This window comes from Astatotilapia calliptera, chromosome 13, assembly GCF_900246225.1.
Source record: "Astatotilapia calliptera chromosome 13, fAstCal1.2, whole genome shotgun sequence".
Taxonomy (NCBI): Eukaryota; Metazoa; Chordata; class Actinopteri; order Cichliformes; family Cichlidae; genus Astatotilapia; species Astatotilapia calliptera.
This window is the reverse complement of record NC_039314.1, coordinates 27946169-27967324: the sequence shown is the minus strand read 5'-3', so window position 1 is coordinate 27967324 and position 21156 is coordinate 27946169. Positions and strand designations below refer to the sequence as shown.

The 21156-nt window shown below is 43.7% G+C and overlaps 1 protein-coding gene across 4 annotated transcripts in view; it reads right to left on the bottom strand.

Moving 5' to 3' along the window:
* itsn1 (intersectin 1 (SH3 domain protein)) overlaps nt 1-21156 on the bottom strand; it is a 49585-nt gene that overhangs the window by 11870 nt on the left and 16559 nt on the right. The window contains exons 8-32 of one of the 4 annotated variants that reach the window (XM_026189070.1): nt 20948-21048; nt 20779-20842; nt 20551-20688; nt 18694-18788; nt 18208-18347; nt 17854-17976; nt 17401-17550; nt 16161-16301; nt 15950-16037; nt 15258-15397; nt 13605-13688; nt 9401-9537; nt 8881-9158; nt 7930-8096; nt 7709-7723; nt 6172-6419; nt 5885-6059; nt 5718-5804; nt 5480-5637; nt 5206-5285; nt 4951-5123; nt 4814-4859; nt 4425-4546; nt 4039-4162; nt 3350-3544 (exon numbers count right to left, since the gene is read on the bottom strand). In XM_026189070.1, coding sequence (XP_026044855.1) covers nt 3350-3544; nt 4039-4162; nt 4425-4546; nt 4814-4859; nt 4951-5123; nt 5206-5285; nt 5480-5637; nt 5718-5804; nt 5885-6059; nt 6172-6419; nt 7709-7723; nt 7930-8096; nt 8881-9158; nt 9401-9537; nt 13605-13688; nt 15258-15397; nt 15950-16037; nt 16161-16301; nt 17401-17550; nt 17854-17976; nt 18208-18347; nt 18694-18788; nt 20551-20688; nt 20779-20842; nt 20948-21048 — 3269 coding nt within the window. The remainder of the gene's footprint in view (nt 1-3349; nt 3545-4038; nt 4163-4424; nt 4547-4813; nt 4860-4950; nt 5124-5205; nt 5286-5479; nt 5638-5717; nt 5805-5884; nt 6060-6171; nt 6420-7708; nt 7724-7929; nt 8097-8880; nt 9159-9400; nt 9538-13604; nt 13689-15257; nt 15398-15949; nt 16038-16160; nt 16302-17400; nt 17551-17853; nt 17977-18207; nt 18348-18693; nt 18789-20550; nt 20689-20778; nt 20843-20947; nt 21049-21156) is intronic. The other 3 variants (XM_026189071.1, XM_026189072.1, XM_026189073.1) reach the window with 3 other exon arrangements.

The following is a 21156-nucleotide window of genomic DNA, read 5'->3' as shown; positions in this document are numbered from 1 at the left end:
TTACGAGATTATTTTAACGCGGAGGCTGAATTTCAAACTGCTCTTTTAACTGGAATGACTGAAAGATACAAGCCTTTTTTTTTTTTTAAGCTAAAAGCCCCGCCCCTCTGTGTGTCATATCAGTTTTCCTCATTTTCCTCATATATATGACATCCCATCATCATCGTAGCAACAGACAAAACAGTAAACATGTAAACAAAAACAACGGAACAAACATTTAAAGTTAATACATATTCATATGTTAAACTACAACGGATAAAAACGTGTGTGTGTGTGTGTGTGTCTGTCTGTGTGTGTGTGTCTGTGTCTGTCTGTGTGTTAGCTAAGCAGCACGGCTTTTTTTTTTTTTTTTAAATTCCAGCTGCTCGCTTCCTTTTATGCCTCCTTCCCTACACAAAGTGAAAGGAGGGCAAACTAGCAAAAGGAAGCAGCAGCGAGGATTGAAACTTGGCCTGTAACTGCTGCTGGGACGCATCTCAATACTGCCTCGCTTCCTCTCCTCTCCCGTCTCCTTTAGAGCAGGGGAAGGGAAGGAAGGAGACGAGGAAACAGGAAGCTGGAAGGCGTCTTTGGCGTTGAGGAGAGAAGAGTTAAAGACTCTGACATTGAGACTTGTCCTCCAGCAGATAGTGGGTCTTTCTGTGAAGCTGTGGGAGGGGGAGGGGTTAGTGAGGGAGGTGGAGACAGCGTTTCTGACTGACAGGCTTTGGAACCAATGGGAGCGAGGTTAAAAAATAATTTAGAAAGAGGAATGAGGAGGGAGGATGAGCTGAGCGACTGATTCTAATGAGAGTCTCCCATAAAGCCACAAAACGACCCACTATCCACTTTACCACGCTAGCACGGTGTGTGTGTGTGTGTGTGTTTACAGTCACTGTGATCCAGTCAAAAACATGTTCATCAGTCCAGTCTTGGATAAAAGGAGATCAATAGTCTCCTCCTTTCTCCCTTCCCTCCTTATCTAAGCATCTCGGAACGGATAAAACAGGAAGAGAAGAAGAAGAAGAAGAAGAAGAAGAAGAGGAAGAAGAGTTTAAGAGGAGGAGAGGAGTCCTGACTACTGATCTCCCTCCTGCTGAACAGTGCTGTGTGCAGCCAGAGCCTCAGATAAACAGAGTTTGGCCAAGTCCAGTCAGAGATTTCGCCAGCAGAGGGCGCTTTAACGTTACAGTCTGTTTGTCTGTCTGTCTGTCTGTCTCTCTCTCTCTGGCTTCTACTGGTGGAGAGTCGCCATTTCCGGGTCATGTGACCTCTTGCTGCTGTCCCATTGGTTGAGTGGCCTAGTGGGCGTGGCCTAGTGGGTCTCTTTGAGGGCTTTGAGGAGAGGGGGGTTCTGGGTAATGATATGATCCTAGAGAGAGGACGACAACAACAAACATCAACAAAAACAACTAAACAAAACAACAACAAGAACAACAGCAACAACAACCAGTCGGGCCGCTAGGTGGGTGGAGCATGCAGCAAGGCGGAGAGTGTGGAGGCGTGGTCTAACCCAGCATAGAAACAGAGGAGCTACAGCGGGCAGCGAGGCGAGTCGGCAGGAGATCGTTTGGTTTGTGTAACGTTTTAAAGACCAGCCATAATCCCCACTACTGCAATCATTTAGAAATACTGTCATCACTGTATTTATTATTATTGTTATTATTTATTTTCAAATAGAAGAAAGAACCAGAAAATTCACAGATTTCTATTAAAAACTGGACACAGACTCTTAGTTTGTGTTATATGTGGACCTGTCACACTTACATGTGCAGTAAACAGTAACCAGCAGCTTAACAGATGAACCTTTTCTCTCTATAAAATTCACATTTACAGAGATCAGAGTTTAAAAAATTAAATTATTTTATTTTCGCTCTTCAACACCGACCACAGGAATCGGTGACGGCTTTTACTGTTTTCATTTGAATCCACAATAAATTTAATTTTGGATTTCTAAACATGAAATTCTGAATTTTGAGTACTGAGGTTGTGTTACGGTTCGAAGCTGTAACTGATCCAAATACTCACTCAGGAAAACACGATTTTATAAACTTGTTATTATTAACTTCTAGTTCATATGTAGATGTATGCAGCTCATCCAAAAAGTCCAGTCGTTGTGTTGCCCCATGTGGCTTCACTGTAGGTGGCAGAGCAGCATCTCACCCTCTGTAATATATAAGTTGTGGCTCAAACAAGCACAAAAAACCTGATTTAGCCGACCTTCATTAGTGAAGGCTCTTTAAGTTTTTGACTTAGACCAGTTTGATTTTTTTCTCTAGCTTAAATATCTCACCCTGCCCACACACAGATGTGTTTTTCCCCTAAAAGAAACACCCGGGGTGGGTGGCTGGGAACAAGATTTACATTAAACTCAGATTTTAAAAATCAATCCAACAGTAAGAAATATTCTCCTGCTCTTGTTGTCATTTGATATGTGCAACACACATGTGCACAGGTATATGATACATGTGTTGGTTGTTTGTAGACGATGAAAGTGAAACGACTGTGAAACAGACTGTTATGAATCTCACAATAATAAAAACTTAATGGATCAACAAGGAAAACAGATAAAAATCACTTTAATTGTTGACGTATCGCAGTTCGCTTTGACCATCATCGATCCCTGGCACCATTATGCATACTGGGAAAGAGCGGGGCTAAAATTTGATGAGTATTTGATGGTTTTTATATTGTTTTGTTTTGTTTTTTTACCATTACCAAAGTGACTTTTCGTTACTTTACATCAGCTCTGCTCTACTCAAGTTCAACAGGTTCAGTCTGCTCAGTTGGCTCGATCCAAGGATCAATATTAAGGAGAAATGCTGCCTTGGTTTTTGTTTCGTTTTTTATCTATGTGGCTTGACCTAAACTTCGGTCCACCACTAGTCCACGAGCCTCACTTTGAGAACCCTGCCTGTACACAGACACAGTCTGTTTACCGCCAACATCTCTCTGCTCCGCTCTAGAAACTCTACGTCTATGGTGGATCATGCTGAAGGGACACATGCAGGGAAGAGGGGACACTTGCACACTAATACATGCAAATACACACACACACGCACGCACGCATGCACATACGAACACACACACACACCACCCAGAGGTGGTGTATGACTGGGAGGTTATCAAAGAGGCCCAAAGGAGTGTCAAGGTGAAAGGTGAGAGGTCAAATCAGCCCGGGGAGGTCAATCACAGACTGAGAGAGGGACAGCATCTCCACACCTGGCTCTGGGCTGTGTGTGTGTGTAGAGAGTGTGTGTGTGGGAGAGTTCGTTTTAGTGTGTTACACTACTTTGTATTCACATTGGGAGTCGGTTAGTACGTCTGTATATGTTCCACGCAGGAAGTGTGTGTGTGTTGTGGTACTCACACTGCGTGCTTGGGTCAGTATCTGTGGTGAGTTTGACGTAGTTGCTAGGAAACAGACCCTCCCTCCCATTGAGCTCTCCTTTCCACCAATCACAGTCGTCTTTGTTGAGCACTGTGATCACCTGACCCTTCTGGAAGGCCAGCTCGTCGTCGTTCTGCGCCACGTAGTCGTACATGCCGATCACCTGACACAGAGCTTCAGGACCAGAGACGGGGAACAGGGAGAGATTATTAGTGTCCGAGTCTCTCTGGATTCTTCACATTCTGACAATCAATAATTATTAACGGCATCAAATCTGCTGAACTGTGTCTCTTTAAGTCCATTTGGTTGCACACAAAAGCTGCAAGATTGGCTGCATCCAAAATACAAACTACCCGACAATACCAATTATTTTACTCTACATGGGGTCAAAAACAAAAATTCTGGTATATTAGACTTCAAACTAGGCACAAATACCATGAACGCTGCAGGAAACTGAGGTCTGGGGTCCCATAGACTTGTATACAAGTTGAATCCCTTTTACAGCCACAGGAGCTGCCCCCTGCTGGCCAGTAGAGAGAATGCAAAGCCTTTTTAAAAAAGGTGCACCTCTTCTTCTTCAGCACGTTTCACAATGGACTGAAGGGCCTCTGTAGGTGTTGTGGTAAAGTGTGTGGATTTTTCTGTGTGTTCTTTGTGTGTGGATGTACCTGTGCTGGCAGGGGCCAGTTTAGGAGGTGTGGGCTCTGTGGGCGTCGTCTTGCTGGTGCTGGGACTCAGCAACTTCACATAATTGGCTGGAAACCAACCAATCTGGCGCTTTTTCCCTCGAGCCTGGACCAATAAAATCAAAGGATGCCATCAGTCACAAACCAATATGTAAAACACATTATGTACATAATGACAAAATACAGCAGGTAATTCCTTTAGCTTTGTTCTGTAAATAAAATGATACAGATTAAAAAAAAATCCTCAGTTATCTGGTGAATATTTGTGTCTCATTTAATCCATGTCAGCGTTTCCCATCATACCTATCCTTCTCTACCTCATTACACTGTTTCAGGCAGAGATTAAGTGACAGTTGTGTCTTGTGTACCTGGAGCTCGCCCTCCCACCAGCCCCCTGGGTTCTTCTTCCTAATGAGGATGAGCTGTCCTGGGGCTAAAGTCAGCTGCTCTGCTCCTGTAGCATTGTAGGGGGCGATCACCTGAGCGATCTCTGAACAGGAACAGGAAGAAGATGATGAGGGTTTTTATTTTTTTTTCTTCTTTTAGTCTCTGACACCTGGTCTGTGTGAGTTTTATTTTGAAGGTTTAAATCAGACAAGTTCTCTTTCACATGGCTTTAACTTCAACTGGCACAACAAGGACAACGAAGAGTGAATTAAGATATTTACTGGTCAGTTTGACACTTTTATTAAGGAAACTCAGTTTGGTATTCTGAGGAAAACAGGAAAAGTGCATTTTGGTAACATTACAGGCCTACCTGGTTTCTTCCCAAGGCTTCCCGTCTTCCCTGCTGTTCCCAGTGACTGTGGGCAAAGATTCAGAGTCACAGTGATTAGAAATATTTACCTGAAGATCTTCTATTCTTCCCCGAATTTGTTCAAAATGAGCTCTCACCTCTGATGTGGAGTCCCGTGGTTTGACGTAGTTGGATGGAAAGACTCCAGTCTTTCCTCCGACCATCCCCGTCCACCAATCGCCTTCTTTCCTCGTCACCACGACGATGTCCCCTTGCTGGAAACTCAGGTCCCCCTGTTCATTGCTCTCGTAGGTGTACATGGCCACGTATTCTGTATGAAAGCATGAAGACAGAGTGAGTGACGAGAAGCTCGCTGACGTTTCAGCAAACTCGCCCACATTTGCGTTCGTTACCTTCACCCGACTCTGAAGGCTTTGTTGGGGAGGGGGAGGGGCGTTTTCCATTGGGCGGGCTTTCCGATGCTCCTGTTTCACTGGGAGAGACAAAGAGATAAGAAAAAAAATCATTAAATACATGAAATAATTCTTCTTTTTTTATGTGAGCAAAGTCAGCAGGTCCCCTTGTACTTTGGGTGTCTTGCCCACTTTAAGCGCCCAGTGTCACAACATAACAGCTTGTTTAAACTGTGCTTTGTGTCAGGAAAAGCCTGGAAGCTTTTTGACGTACTTAGTGTTTTTGCTGCGTGCTGCTGTTGCTGGAACACCAGGGGGAGCCGTCATGGTGGCGGAGATGAGCTTCACGTAACTTTTGGGGAACCAGCCTCTTTGTCCGGTCTGCAGTTCACCCAACCACCACATGTCCTGCTGCTCCAACACTGTTATTATCTGCATCAAATAAAAAGTTCAGTTATTACAATTAAAACGCAACAAAAAGAGAAAGAAATTAGTAATCAGGAGATCTCTACCTCGTTTTTGTTGAAGTTTAGGTGGTTCTCCTTCTTGGCTCTCCAGGGATACAAGGCCTGAGCCTGAAGACCCTCGACCTTCTCTCCCTGAGAGACACAGACAATCACAGCCGTTACTCTCAGCAGAAAGAGATGCAAAACCAGAGAAATATTGTTTCTGTCGTTACCTGTCCCAGTACGGGAGAAGGAGAGGAACCCGTCGTCATGGTGGCGGGAGTGAAGGCAGAGCGTTGTCGCAGCTGTGCCGAGGGAACGCTCAGAGATGGATTCTGACTGGCCGAAGAGGTGGGCCACGCGTCCCAGCCCTCGCTGTCTGATTGGCTGGTTGTGTTTGAGGGCCAGCTGGAAATATTGCAAGCATGCATATTAATATGATGTGACTGACGTGTCTGTGGGTCAGTAACGGAAAAACAAATCGTCAAATGTCAGCGAATCGGACTTTAATGGCACTTACGTTGTGCTGAAGTCCGCCCAGTTGCTGTTAGAAGAGGACGTGGTGGAGGAGGCGGTGTGTCCTGGGGCGGGAGGGGGCGTAGTCATCGGCTGCTGGGTTGAGGAGGTTGTGGCTGAGACTGTGGAGCGCAGCGTGATTGGCGCTTCACTGTCAGGTATACGCTCTGCATAATTGGCAGGAAACCAACCGGTCCGCCCTCTGAGCTCACCCCCCAGCCAACCGGGCTCACCTGTTTGCGACTCATCGACCTATCAGAGCACAGGGACAGGATTAGGATAGCTCTCATGACACGCAAGGGATAGAGATGCACGTGTCATGTTCATGGTGGGAGTGGCGCAAACAATAACAACGGTGGAAACGGCAGCAGCTGATCAGATCCTGATTAGTGGACAAATGATGCAAAAAACAACACGAGGCGCAAAAAGTCCCACGACTCTGCCCGAAAACAACACCCGATTTAAATTTGGCTCCTAAGCATCCTTGTGCAGCTCTGACATTAGGATATCCTCAAACAGAGCAGTGCACCTTGGGCAGGCATGTATTTTAACATACAGACAGACAGAACAGGTTTACTGCTACGGTGGCCTTGAGGTGGATTTTTAACAGGTAAACCATAGCTGAAAACCCCAATTAACTACATCTGTAAATTTTAGGATATTTGCCATAAATATAAGAAAAAAACCCACAGAGCCATTAACAAAGTATTCCTGTATTAAATACAGATGAAAAATTGAATCCATGCAGGTTTTAGCAGCTAAACTAAATCTTTTTTTGACTTCTTGGCCACACCAGCACAGTCTTTGCTCACTCACAGTCCTACGTCTCAGATTCGGCTCCCTCTACCAGAATGTATTAAATTTGCTGCTGTACTGAAACACGTGAGGATGCAGTTGGTAGAAACAAGCTCCTAGTGACCAATCTAAAGGTAGGAGGAGTGCTAGAAGCTTTACAGAGATGCACAAGGAGACAATGTCAAATTGGGCAAAAATAAAACAAGTATGAGTTTTTTTTTAATGCACTTTATAAATTTGAAACCTCCATTTTAAACAGTAACCCCCCTGTTCCTCATGGTCCCAACCCCAATCTGTCAGAAACGACACTGCAATACGTAACATCTCACTGAAATGTGGCTACAAGCTAAAAAGTATATTTCCTCTGTTTTCCCTCCTTAAAATGGTGACAGGGAAGTGGGACGGAATAATGTGATATGTTTACATGAAAAATGGAAAACTGCAAGCTGGGATATTTTATTTGTTTAGTTTATTTATGTGGGAATTAAAATAGCCTCTGTGCTGTAGTCACCAGTCTTTGGCTGATAGTTAAGCACACTCACAGGTTTCCACACTAACTAAAAATAGCACGACATTACAGATCTGACTGCAATAACTTAAACAAACAAAAACTAAACAAACAAAAACCACAAACATTCATCCACTGAAAATGAATGAACATGGAGGCGACATGAGATGAAAGCGTTTCTGGCTTGTGATTGGTGGAGGCACATCACTGGGCGGGTGGGGGGGGGGCAAGAACTTACCCATTCCCCCTTCACCTTCAGTTTGCACAGCAGAGGAGAGAGGAAAACGTTAATACACACACCGCACAGCCACACACACACCCTTCAGAAAGAATAAACACAAACAAATACAACACAGGCAATAAGACACGTGTGTGGAAGTCCTTTACGTGACCATCACTGACTGTAGTGAGCTTAGCTGAATTCATCTGAGAGAGCAGCTTTTTCTGCAAACTACATACCATAATAACATCTCCGGGAGTGATACTGATCTCATCATGGCTACGAGCGTCGAACGGATACAGAGCCCTGTAGTACACCACCTTCACCGGCTGCTGCTGCTGGTCGAAGGCGCTGGCTGAAGCCTTCTGGTCAAATAAACTGGGACCTGGAGCTTTTTCCACTGTGACTAAGCAGAAAAATAAAACTATTAGTAAGAGAGAATAGATCACTGCTGAGCAAATGAAAAGGCTTTATAGTGAAGCACTTCCTGCTAGACAGGAATTAGGTCTTTAGCACTAAATTCAGAGTTCAGTGTGTTTATGTGCACTCGTTTCTCTCCTGAAATATAAAAGAAGCTTTTCTGCTTTTTTAAAAACACCTACCAGAGCACACAGGTTTTTTGAATGATTAAGTCAATGGGTTTTTGATGTCACAGTCTCAAAGGGCTAAAAAGAAATTCGTCATCACGGAGCCGAGTTGTCAGAAGTGGCAAAAGCCGCAGTTCCTGTAGCTGCCACTTGAGGCTGACTCCAAAATTGAGTCTCTTCTCATACAGTGTAAATTTAAAATACCCCAAATCAGCTGTGAAGATGTCGTGTTTATAGACCAGTGAAAACCCAGCTTGCGTGTCTATGGATAGTTTCCACTTACATAACAACCGCGTGTGACATACAGGTGGATACCGACACCTGCTGGGTGTCATCTCAGTTAACTCAAGCAGAGGAACTGAACCTCTACACTGTGAGTTTGGTGTTTGTGTCATTTTGGAACATTTTTAACTGAATTATGTGACAGTTATGGGACATGCTGAGGTCTGAGCTCCAGTTTGAAGTCAGTGAAATAGTGACATTTTATTTGCATGTTACGCATTATTTAGCAGACATCTGTCATCCTTCTACATGAATACAAAAAAGGATTTCACATAAGCAACACGCCGGTGGCCAAAGCACTAAATGCACGTGTTAACACACCTGCTGACGCCCAGGGGTCAGCCGGCTGGCTGAAAAGCTTGTTTAGTTTGTCCTGCATTTCCTTCTTGCCTCTTCCCTCGTCCTCCTTCTCTTCTGTCGATCCTGCTCCCTTCCTGACCTCTTGCTCCTCCTCCATCCCTCTCCTTTTCCTCTCCTCCTCTTCCTGCGTCACTCTGTTTAGCCATGCGTGGGATGCAGGAACGGAGGCGGGGCTTGGAGCTTGTGGAGCAGAGCCTCCTGCTTCCTCCTTCCAGGCGGCACCTTCTTCTGACGACAACCTGTGAAATAAGATCATTAAAACAAGTTTTAAAACTCTGATTTTGGGGCAAGTTCAGCGAAACTTTCCAGCAGTTTTTCAACTGGATTTGAGAAGCAATTCCACAAATACAATTTTAACCACTCAAATTAAAGTTAATTTGTATAATGCTTCAAAACAACCACAGAAAAAATGGCCCAGATGGCTGCTGAGTGACTGACTTTTGCATTTTCTGGTACTGCATCATCTCCACTTGACTCTTACCTGCCCTCCTGCAGCTCAGCGGACTTCCTCTCGCTCGGGGTGTGTATGTGAGACTGTGTGTGTGTCTGTGTGTGTGTGTCTCCCTCCAGTTCCTTCTGTTTCTGTCTCTGCTGCCGGGTGTGGATCTCCCTCAGCTCCTGCAAAGCATCACGGGATACAGGAAGGAACAAGCGATGAGGAGGAAGTGGGGTCACAGGGCTGGTTGCTAAGGGCGTCCAACGACAACAAACAAGAACACCAACACCGGCAGTAGCAGCACGTTTGTATTAGTCAGGTGAGCAAGGCAAGCTCCGCCCCTTTACTTTGGTAGTCTTGTTAGTTTATTCTAAAACGGACGAGGCAGGACGCTAAACTGAAGCCTTCTGTTTGGGAAGTCTCATTTCTTTTAACCAGTCACTGCACTCGAACTAGAACATCACATGTCACAGAGAACCTGAAGACACTGACGTCGGGGCTTACAGCTTTCTGAGCTGATGTGCAATGGAAGGCACAGATCATCCAACTCTTCATGAAAGGCTTTTTGTGGAGCGATGGCAGCTGCTGCTTTTGATCATGACCATAAACAGATTTGATCCAAAGTTTAGGATGTCATGCATTACCTTTATATCTACACCTGGCAGCGTCTCTCCTCGAGACTCAGTGTAAGTCACTCAGAACAGCCAAGTGACAGAAAGGTTAACAAGGCAATGGTTACCATGAGGGTTCTTTCTCGTGGAGTTTCCCTTTATTCAGTTCAAGCTAGTTTTGAACTTCCTCTGTGAATTTATCAGGATGTTCTGATGCTGCAGACTTAACACAAATAAGTGAAGGTGTGAAATAGGCTCAATATATTTCATCGCAACTAAAAATGCACTCACTTTACACCACTGTGTAACAGTTATTACACAACAAGAAAGTGAGGCAAGGAACATTTGTCCTTATAGAATCCTGTTTTATTGTTACTGCTCAGGTGACATTATTTTATCTCCACTGCTTCTCTGATTTTCCTGGAACAAGCCTTTGAATGCACATACTGTTCATCACCTATGAGTGTGATGCTGATGTTGTGAAGGGAGCGCAGAGTGTGAAAGAGAAGCTGTCGATTTAATGATCACAGCTGAAAAGATAAGACTGCCGATACAAGTGGTAGAAATTACTTCTTAAGTTCAGGTGTTTCAGGCACGTCCCCACCTCTCTTCTTAAAGGACCACGAGGTATCCAAGAATAGCGTCTCTGCTCTGCCCCAGAATCAGATAGGCCGTAAAAAGGAAATGGTGATGTGGGGGACCAGCTGCCTGCACTCAAGTCCCTGCAACTTGTGTTTCTGTCCGAGTATGATTAAAAAACAAACTTTTCTATATGTTATCAGTACGTGGGAAGGGATGTGACTTGGAAACAGACCCGGCCCGTAATAGAGGGCTCTGGTCATGGTGGTGGGGCGGAGCTTGCACGGCGCACAGTATGTTCGTGGGATGGGTTAGAGGTAAAAAAAAAAAATGTATGGGAGGGAGGGGGATTGAAGGGAAGTGAAGGGATGCAACTGTGGAAGGGGCAGTTCTGTGTAGTCATGACAACCAGCTGTGCCATTAGAACACACTCTGTTACTATAACAACAACACAAGGCAGCTGTCGTGTTTCAGCCAAACAACCGATGTGAGGAAACCTCCAGAAACGAGCAATCGAGAGACACAACGAGCCGAACTACAAATGTGAAGACAGAAACCTCCACATCACCTCAAACAGGAAGTGGAGGATACACGAAACAACAGAGACCACACACACACACACATACAAAAACACAAACGTTTGTCCAGATCAGGTCTAGTTTATTGCCACATTAGGCTGGTTAACTTCTAGTACCTTCTACGTGTCTGGCTGAAACATAATTTGGTAGCACGCAGGCTTTAGGATTACAGTATAGCATCTGTAATCTAGTAAATCCCAGCATAGCAACAGCATAAAGTCACCTAAAGTAATATACCTGCTGTAGTGAAGGGACATTTCACCATAATTTATCATCATGGATACACACATTTCACCCGGTGTGTAGCGCTCTCTAGTCTATATTGTCTTGGTGTGAGTTGCATAGTTACAATCATCATCTACGCATTAATCTACAGGTGTTTACTTTCTGTTTTGTTTTTTATATTATTATAATCAAGAAGTTATATCAAAAAAACTAGTTAGTGAGAGCAAGGACATCCAGATTCAAAGACCCATGACAGGCATGACCCAGTGATGTGTGCCTGTGTGAGGATTGTCCGTCCTGTAGGTTAGCTAATTGAAGAAATCTACATAGTTTACTGCTGACTGCGTCCACCAAGCCGGCAGGTGTAGTAAGAAATTCTGGAAACCCTGAATGTCAGGGCTGGGGGGACAACAGGCCTCAAGGGCTGGTGTCCTGCATCAAGATGTGTCCTTGATCCAACAAAGCTGATTTAAATGGCTAAATTACTTGAAGTTCTCCGGAGGCCTGGTAATGAACTAATCCTTTGATTCAGGTGTGGCTGACCCAGGGTGAGATCTAAACCTGCAGGTTTTTGCTTTTCAAAAGGTGAGTTTCATTTAGTTTCATTTTATTAAAGAGTCATCGATCATCTCCAAAAACGGCGCAACTCAGACCAACTTTGATTCTGGGCTGAACTGTTCCTTTAACTACAGCAGCACAGCTAGCCAGCTGGATCAGTAGTGAGCCAACACCAGCCTAACAGAACAAAAGATCAGAGGCAAAGATAGAGAGGATGACAAATTTAGGGTGAAGAGAAGAAGAGACAGAAAGGAAGACGAGTGATGAGGAAAAGAAGGAAGAAGAAGAAGAAGAAGAGCAAAGAATGGCGACAGGAGGAGGGGCGTGATGGGAGGCTGGTTTGTTTCATGGACCTTTATAACGTGGTCTAGCCGAGTCAGACACACTCTGACAGCTGACACACACTCCTGCAGCTGCCCCTGCTCCTGGTGCTGAAACACACACGCATATATGTATACACACACACGCACACAGTTCAAAACACAGACACACACAATATTTGTCAGTAGATTTCTTTGTTGGTTTTTTTCTGTACACACCAAGTCATTTTTGTTGGGGTTAGTCCATGTAACCTCATGCTCTTGTCACATGACCAGTTAATTTCAATATTAGGTGGATCAGTCTGATTCTTCTGAGACACTAAAGGAAAAGCAGGCTTGCACAATATGGCCTTGACTCATGAAGGGAGGCTCTCGTGAGTCACTGCAATGACTAATGTGCTGTTAGTTTCATCAGAGGTAAAACGCTGGCTGCCTCTAATTGTCACCTTGCTTTGGATCATAAGTAAGAGTTTTAGTAAGTAAGCTTGCTCAAACTGGTTCTACCCATTTTAATTCCTGCTTTGCCTTTAAAACAAACATACGCTTGATAAATATGTTTTTTACTGCAGGCATGATCACTTAATCAGAAATAGATGAACAAAAAAATAAACATTATTCTCATGTATATCCAGATTACTCATCATGTGAATAATCTTTAGAGATGTCAAAAAATCCTGCATTTAAAAAAAGTCTTAAAATGAATTAAAGCTACCAGCAGGATGTTAATGTCACCTTCGAGTCTTTAACTCGGCATTAACAGCAGCAGCAAACATTCGTGTTGACGTTTCCGTCTCCGAGTCAGAATCGTTACAACCTTATTAAAGGCTTTGTCGTTTCCTGTGTCAGTCGTGTCCTGCTGCTTCATCAGTGCATCTACAGAGCCGGGATCAGTAGCGAGTGGTGCACTCCTCCTTGTTAGAGGCTCTCCTGACTTTGACGTGTGAGATTAGCAATAAACAGCACACAGACTACATCGGTGCGTCACAGCTCGACAATTACAAGACCTCGACTGGCCACGGTACATCTCTCTGGCTGGCAGGGACAGCACAGTGCAGTACAAGCGATGCACTGAAATGTTACCACAAATCAGACCAGAAGTCTGGTTTGTTGGTGTTAAGGACAGCAAAGCCTTCTAAAGTGACTAAAACACTTCAAGCCTGCAGGTTAGTATTCTCACAAGAGGGTGTACAGTGTTTTAGTTCAAATCATTCCTCTGATAATCTGCCAAATCAGGTCCAATCAAAATGCAGAACCCACTCCTTCTTCCAGATTTTGCCATTAATGGCTTAGTGTTAACTGCAGAATTTGATATTGTTTTATATTAGAGTATGTCCCAGCTGCAGTACCACCCCAGTCCAGCAGTGGCAGTGTGCTCTACCTGTCTCCCTCTCTGTTCCTCCTGAAGCTGGCGTCGCAGGGCATCTATCCTGGCACAGTGGTTGGCATAGAACTCACACAGAGACTGGCATGGGAAAGGGAGCAAAAGGCCAGTATAGGAAATAAAATAAAAGAGTAGAAAATATAGAAGGAAGGGTTTATTATGTGGAATAAACAAAGAGTAAAACAGGGAGAAAATGAATGCAAGAAATACATGTGGAAGAAACGGGAACAAAATATAGACGAGGACAGCCAATAGAAGCAGAAAAGGCAGAAGGTGCATTGTGCCGGATGAGGCACAGCAGAGTGACAAGAGAAGATTTCAGGGAGAGGAAGTGGCGTAGAAAGGAAGGTGGAGGGAAGGATAGTCAAATATCGATTATGTCTCAGTGGCCTCTGCCTCTGTTTGCAAAGAATAACACCACTCAGAGACGGCTGCGTGTTCCTCTGCAGAGAAATGGTTACATACGCCGCTTATGCGTTTGCTCCTATGCTGCTAGGCTTTACCCAATCACTGCATCGTGGTTTTTACACTGAATCCAACTGAGAGTCAACTTTATTAGATTAGCTGCAGGAAAATCAGTTTACTGTGGTCTGTTTAGTCTCTGCTATCCTCCCTTTCTTCTCATTCTCCTCCTTGTTTAAGCAGACTGTTTCTCCCCTCTCTGACCTGTCTCGCTGTCCGGGGTAAATCCAGAGGAAATAAATAAGAAACGGGGACAAAAGGTGCTCTGGGACACGTAAACAGACTGCAGTGATCCAATTCCGGAGGAATAAAATCTTCATCTCTCTGTAGTAAACTGTGTGAAAGCTACGCGAAGCAGCTGGACTCAGTGTTCCTGCGTACACTCTCCAAAAACACGCCAATCAGCGTTAACACTGAAAACAACAGCAACATGAACACAAACAGAGCAGCAGTCAGGTATAAATAGAACATCAGTAAACATGGAAACTGTGACAAACCAAGCTGTGAGGATGTAGTCATGAGGGATGGACAGGACGTGATTCAGTCAGAAAAACAGCTACTGCGTTAGAAATTACTTTGTTTGCATTTATCTGGACAGAAAACATGCAGCTACTTCACGTCTACGTTACAAGGAAATAAAATATGCTTCTCAGCACCAAAATTAGATTTTATTTACTCTTATAATCAACAGATTTAATAATGTTAGGTTTATTTAAATAGAATAGGCAGTTTTAACAGAGATATATATAAGGTGAATTGGAAAAAGCACGTTAATATCCTCACACTTGTGTGAAAACACCAATGGAGCGCAGCTTCCAAACAAAAATGAACAACAACAAGACAAATATCACAGTGTGCATCAAACGTCTCATTGTAACATAGTATTAGATTCACATCTGTTATTTTTATGTTAAACTCTTTTAATTTATTAGGCAAACCACATAATACTGTGACCTGGCATTTCCTGGCTGGGTTTTTCCTGTGGGGTAATGACACGCGTGAGCACAACTGTTATACATTTTAGTATATTTTATGCTAGAATAAGTGAACCATGATATTAAATAATGGTTAAAATGTCTTTTACGTTGTCTCTTTTGGGGATGCCAACACATACACAGGAAAAACCCTGCCCAGTATGTTTGTGGCTTTCCTGTCCTGCATGGTGTTGTTGATCATTTGTCTCTTTACCTTCAGCTGAGTGTTGAAAGCGTCTATTTCTAGCAGTTTGGCCCTCGTCTCTTTCTCCACAGCATCAAGCTGCTCTCTGAGCTGCTGTCTGCTCATCTCTTTCTGCTCGACAGCCTTCTGCAGGGACGAAAGACTATCACCTAAGTACACACACACACAGACAGCATGAGACAGCAGCAAGTTAATAAATCAAAGTTTCCAAGCTACGCAGTAATTAGCAGAACAGACAGTTAACAAGGTAAAACGTACGCACTCCTAATACCTTTTAAAAATTGTAATATCTGAAACAAAACATTTACTTTGAACGTTTTTATCAGAAACAAAATATGGCATCACAACCAAGGTTAAAACATTTACCTTAAACTAAAAACTAGATGCTAAAAAACATTTGAGTTAACTAAAATGAAGATAAAAGCGCCACCCCTCAGCCTCCGAGTAGACCCACCTATGGTATCAGTTTCAAAATCGCGCCGTTATCGCGTTCACAAACTACAAACTTCCATAAGCCTTTTGCGACTGAGGGATAAAAACGCAACTGAAACAAGAAAATCTCCTCTGGAAACTGAAACTAAACTGAATTAAAAAGTGGGGAAAAAAAAGAAATTAAAAGTCGTAGCGACGAAATTTCAGCTGTTCCACAACAAGAATGAATGATAATGTTTGCATGTGAGCCGAGTGTCTGCGGTACTCACGGTGCAGACTGTTCTGCTGAACCTGTTTCAGCTGCTCGTTCAGACTCTGCTTATCAGGAATGAGCCTCCCCAACCACTGCTGGGAGTCCTGCACGCAGCCAGAAAGACCAGCAGAAAGGGTTAACACGTACACAGTAATGAGCCGGTCGTCAGTGGGGTCAGAACTGTATTCTTTTATTCATTAGCTGCTGGTTTTGTTTGCTTGGCACACCTGCAGCTGTTGTTGCAAAAGCGTGATTTCAGTGATGCGCGTCTCTCGGGTCTGGTTCGTCTGCTCCACCTCTTTCCTCTGATTCGACAGACGAAACCGAACATCCTTCAGTTTACCCTCCAACTGGCTCTTCTTGTCATTCTGGAGGAAACACACAGACAGAATAGATCACATTTAATACTTAAAAACAGTGAAATCCAAACTCGAGTCATGTTGATGGAAGATAAAATCTTTAATTTAGCTTTTTCTGTTGTGGAAAAAGAAAAAAGGTCTGGATTAGCTGCTCTAATCTGTGTGGATTCATGTTTGACCCCACGTTTCAGCCACTTTTCACAGATTTATTTTCATCTTCTATTCATCACTTGCTGAGTTTGATTCTTCATCAGAAGAGACCCTTTAGCCTCATGAAAAACACGCCTCCACTTTACCAAATATCTCCTCAGGGCAGAAGAATGAGATGACACTTAACCTTAATCCTGTAGCTTTATTAGCAGTGATTAGTCTGATTTAATGAAAACATCAGTTCATAAATGCTGAAGTTTCCATCTTTTTCTTCCAAATTAGAACACTGAAAGGAAAAAAGTAGAATCCCAACTTTCTATTGTCACATTATCAGCTGTGTCTGACCTACTGACACTAACAGTCTGACAAAGAGGCAGGACAGTGATCAACCAGCAGCAGTCTGATGGTTTCGTGCAACGACGATTCTGAGAGTCAGTTACTTACTATAGATGGCAGACAGTTGGTGTCGTAAGCCACCGCCTCTGTTCAAAGATGGTCGTTCACAGTGGACATAGATGCTTCTATGAACAGAGGCGGTGGCACCAACTGTCTGCCATCTATAATCCAGTTTTGAGTTCCCTTCCCAGACGCCTTAACGCCCACTCACACCCTGGGCCATCTGACCTCAGGAAATCACATGATAGGGTGGGGCCAGGTTTCACAACGAGCTCACCAGAAACCCTGGCTGATTGTGACCCACACCCGCTTTCACACCTTGGCTCATGTGATTAGAGGATCATCAGGGGGTCCTTTTGTCCCTCTTTGGGGGGTTACTCCCACTGGGTTTAAATCTGGGACTCTCCACCATTTGACCTTAGAACTGAAGAAGCTTCTTGAATGAGAGGTGAAACATCTTCAAGGAACTTAAAGTCCAGACGCTTTTCTTTCCAAGCTCCTTAGACTATGATGACCTGGATGACTGAGAACCTTCACAGACATACTGAGTATTTTTGATTACCAGAGCCTCCAGCTCAAACTCCAGCGTCTTCTTCCTGGCTTTGAGCAGAACTATGCTCTCCTGCTCTCGGTTTCTCTGAGTCAGAAGCTCCTGCCGCCGCTGACGCTCCCACTCCAGCTGACGCTGGCGCTCTAACTCTCTCTTAGCGGCCTGCCACACAGACACAGAAAGTTCTGTTTACGCTCAGGACGCAGTTTTATAAAGAAACTGCACAACAACACAAAAGACTGGAGGTTAAACATTATATACATATAGTACATCATACACTTGATTACACATGACTAGTTATCTGGTGCAGCGGTGTGAATCGGGCACTTTGCTGTGAGTGATTTTAGGGGGGGGTTGGTGTGCGCTTGTATGCAGCACTAATTACAAGTTTGCAGCAGTTATGCTTCAGCCCAGCTTTGGCTCTTTAATTAAAATGCAGATGTTCCCTCTGTCTCTCTATCATACCTCTCGCCTCTCTATCTCTTTGCGCCTCTCTTCTTCTCTGTGCCTCTCCAGCTCTCTCTGCTTCTCCAGCTGTTTTTCTAGTTCCTGTTGCCGTCTCCTCTCGTGCTCCAGACGCTCACGCTCCTGAAGCACAAACGTAGAGAAATGAGCTGGCAGAACAAACAAACCGGTATTTGTCACGCGTCACCCCGATGCGTTTCCGTATCCTCCAAGTTTCAAGAGTTGAATTAAATAATTTACTGACGCAGGAGATTGTAGCCAGAACTTTGAAAGCGCTGTTTATTTTACGGCCTCATAAAGAAGCCTTAAACCATGAGCAAATCAAATGTGCAGTGCACAGTGAAAAGAGCAAACCTTTCTCTCCTGCTCCTCCCTCTCCAGGGCAGCCAGCCTCTCCTGCTCTTTCCTCTGTTGCTCCTGCAGGGCCTGACGTCTTTTCTCCAACTCCAGATTCCCTCGCTCAAAGTTTTCCCTCTTCTTATCCTCAAATGTCACTGCAGGGAGACAAAGAGGACGTTTATGAAGTGGGCTATGATAGATGGTTTGCAAATTATTTAACTGAAACTGCTAGAACCATTTTAGATGAGAGGAAGAAGCTTGAAAACAGAGCCGACTACACAAGCACGGTTAGGTTCTGTCAGCATAATGAACACTGTGGCCACAAAAAGGTCAAAAAGAAAAACACAGGTCACATAATATTAGTTTATTACAAAATTACTGAAGGTTGCAGAAGCCAAAATAAGTCAATGATGTCTAAACGTCAGTAGCAGCTCAGGGTGAATCTAATTCCACTTTGGCCAGTAATAAAACAGCGTGTACTCGCTGGTTAGGACGAATCACCTGGTAATTTCTTATCTTGGCTGGTCTCCGTCTCCTCCTCCATCTCCTCCTGGACGCTTTTCTGGTCCGACTGAACGCTGTCGCTGCGCACACGCCTTTCACACACAGGAACGAACAACGACCGATCAGATCTTTCAACCTTTATCATTTAAAATAAGCAATGCCGCACAAAACAATAATCGAGTATTGCATCTTTGCATTTAGCATGTAACAAGTGGTCAGCTGTAGGGGCACTGAAGGAAAAGAACTATTAAAGATCGAGGGGCAAATGCCAGAAACAAATATAAAATGTTTTAATTAAAGTCATAAATTTCAGAGTAATAAAAACCAAACCTGCAAGACATTTTTTTCCAGTGCAGGGATTGCAACACTTCACTTTGTAATGCTGAATCAGAATAAAACTCACATATTTGATCACCTGACATCATTAACTCCAAAGAAACCTTTTTGAAAATGAGAGCAAAGTTAATACTGACTGTCTATTTTTACTATTATGTGGTTACTATATGATTGTAAGGTCCCTGCACACAGACTCCAGCTGCACACAGAGACCAGTGTGGTTAGTTCAGGTCGAAGGAAAACTCATCGTCTGCCTTAATGACATGACTGGAGAGAGGTGGTGCTGGTGTTTCTTATGAGCTCATATGTGTGTAACAGTCTCATCAAGAAGTAATTGTTAAATACCAGTGCAGATTAGTATGACCATTAGGGGTGCAACGATATTCGCATCGATATTGAACCGTTCGATACAGTGCTTTCGGTTCGGTACGCACATGTATCGAACAATACAAAATTTTTAATTTATTTTATCAACTTTCCTTCTGACGATGCTGTCTGTGTTGAGCACTCAGTGGATCTGTGCTCGACAGTGCAGCCTAGGCGGAGTAGTCGAACGCAGATTCACTGAGCGCAGGGCAAGCTAGCGAGACAGAAGTTAAGCTGTCGTTGCAACATGGCAAATTGAACCTCCCCCACCCTCATTCAGATCTGGCGTTTGGAACTATTTTGGTTTTCATGTGACGTATGACCCTGAAGGTAAGCGAGTCATGGACTAAAGTAAAACAGTATGTTGGATGTGCCATGCAATGCTCAATTACATGGGTGGGAACTAGTGTGTTAGCGCAGTTAGCTCGTTAACGTGTTGGCCGTCCAGCCCCATGCACGGGGCGATCCGCGGTAGCTCGTTAACGGAGATTTGCCGTGTTGTGGCGTTAACGTCATTTCAGATTAACGCTGACAGCACTAGTGGGAACACAACGAATATGACTGCACATTTACTCCGACATCATCCTAGTGCAAAGACAAGTGGAAGCAGACAAAAACAACAAGCACGCATGCTACAAACTTTACCCGAGTCATTTAGACAGCCGTTAGCACGTGATTCTCCTTAAGGGGACCTGATATGTTTAATATGCTGCTGAGAATATAGCCCAGAAGAAGCGGATAGTATAGCTTTTATTTTGGAAAGAGACATTTCTCTGTAATAAACTCTCTTTTCCAAAGATGAGTGATTTCTCCATCAGATAGATTTATTATTTTTATTACTTTGTTGTTTCAGCAACATTAAATTTAAAAACTGTACTTTTGAGTTAAAATATATATTTATACTTTTAATAAATGACAAATTAAAAAGGCATGAACATTGTTTTTTGTATCAAAAAAATATCGAATCGTGACACCAAAGTACCGAACCGTGATTTTTGTGTATCGTTGCACCCCTAATGACCACATGTAACCTCTGTGCTCAGTTCTAGCTTCTTTTTTCTTTTTTTAAATGTTTGGAGGTTGATTTTTTGGTTCTTGTTTAAGTGACCAGCACATTGTCAGTAACATCCTCGTGTTTAGTTCAGCATTTACCTGAATGATGGTGGGAGGTATTCTGGAGGTAACACAGGGGGCAGCGGTAACCCTGACATAGCCATATCTATGAGGTGCATAGCTAAGATAAACTCCTCAGCTGTCAGTTTTCCATCCTGGTCAATATCTGAAAGACTCCTGAGGGGAAAAACATGAAAGGAAAAAGTCAGATTTAAAGGACTGCTGTTTTCTGTTCTGATATGGAGGGTTAAATTCAAGTGTACTCACCATATCGTGGCAAGCTGGGTCTGAGGAAGACTGGACTGCATCAGGATTGTGCGAGCCTGGGGACCTGAAACACAGACGTACATCAAATGTAGAGAAAGACACACACATTTACATGCAAACATAACAGAAACATGATGACAATCAACAGCATGTGAGTGTGTGTGAGTACCAGTGAGGTGTCCACTCATCATCTTGTCATGGGAGTTAAAAAGCTGTCTGTACTTCAGCCTGGAGGACTGAGGAACTGCCCAGTCAGCAGGGGGCTGAGCACTGGGAGGAGGACAACAGAATAAAAAGCAAGAATGAGAAACCAATGAGATTTTATAATTAAAGAAAAAACTACATGCTACGAAGGACTATAGGTTCAAGTGCACAGCA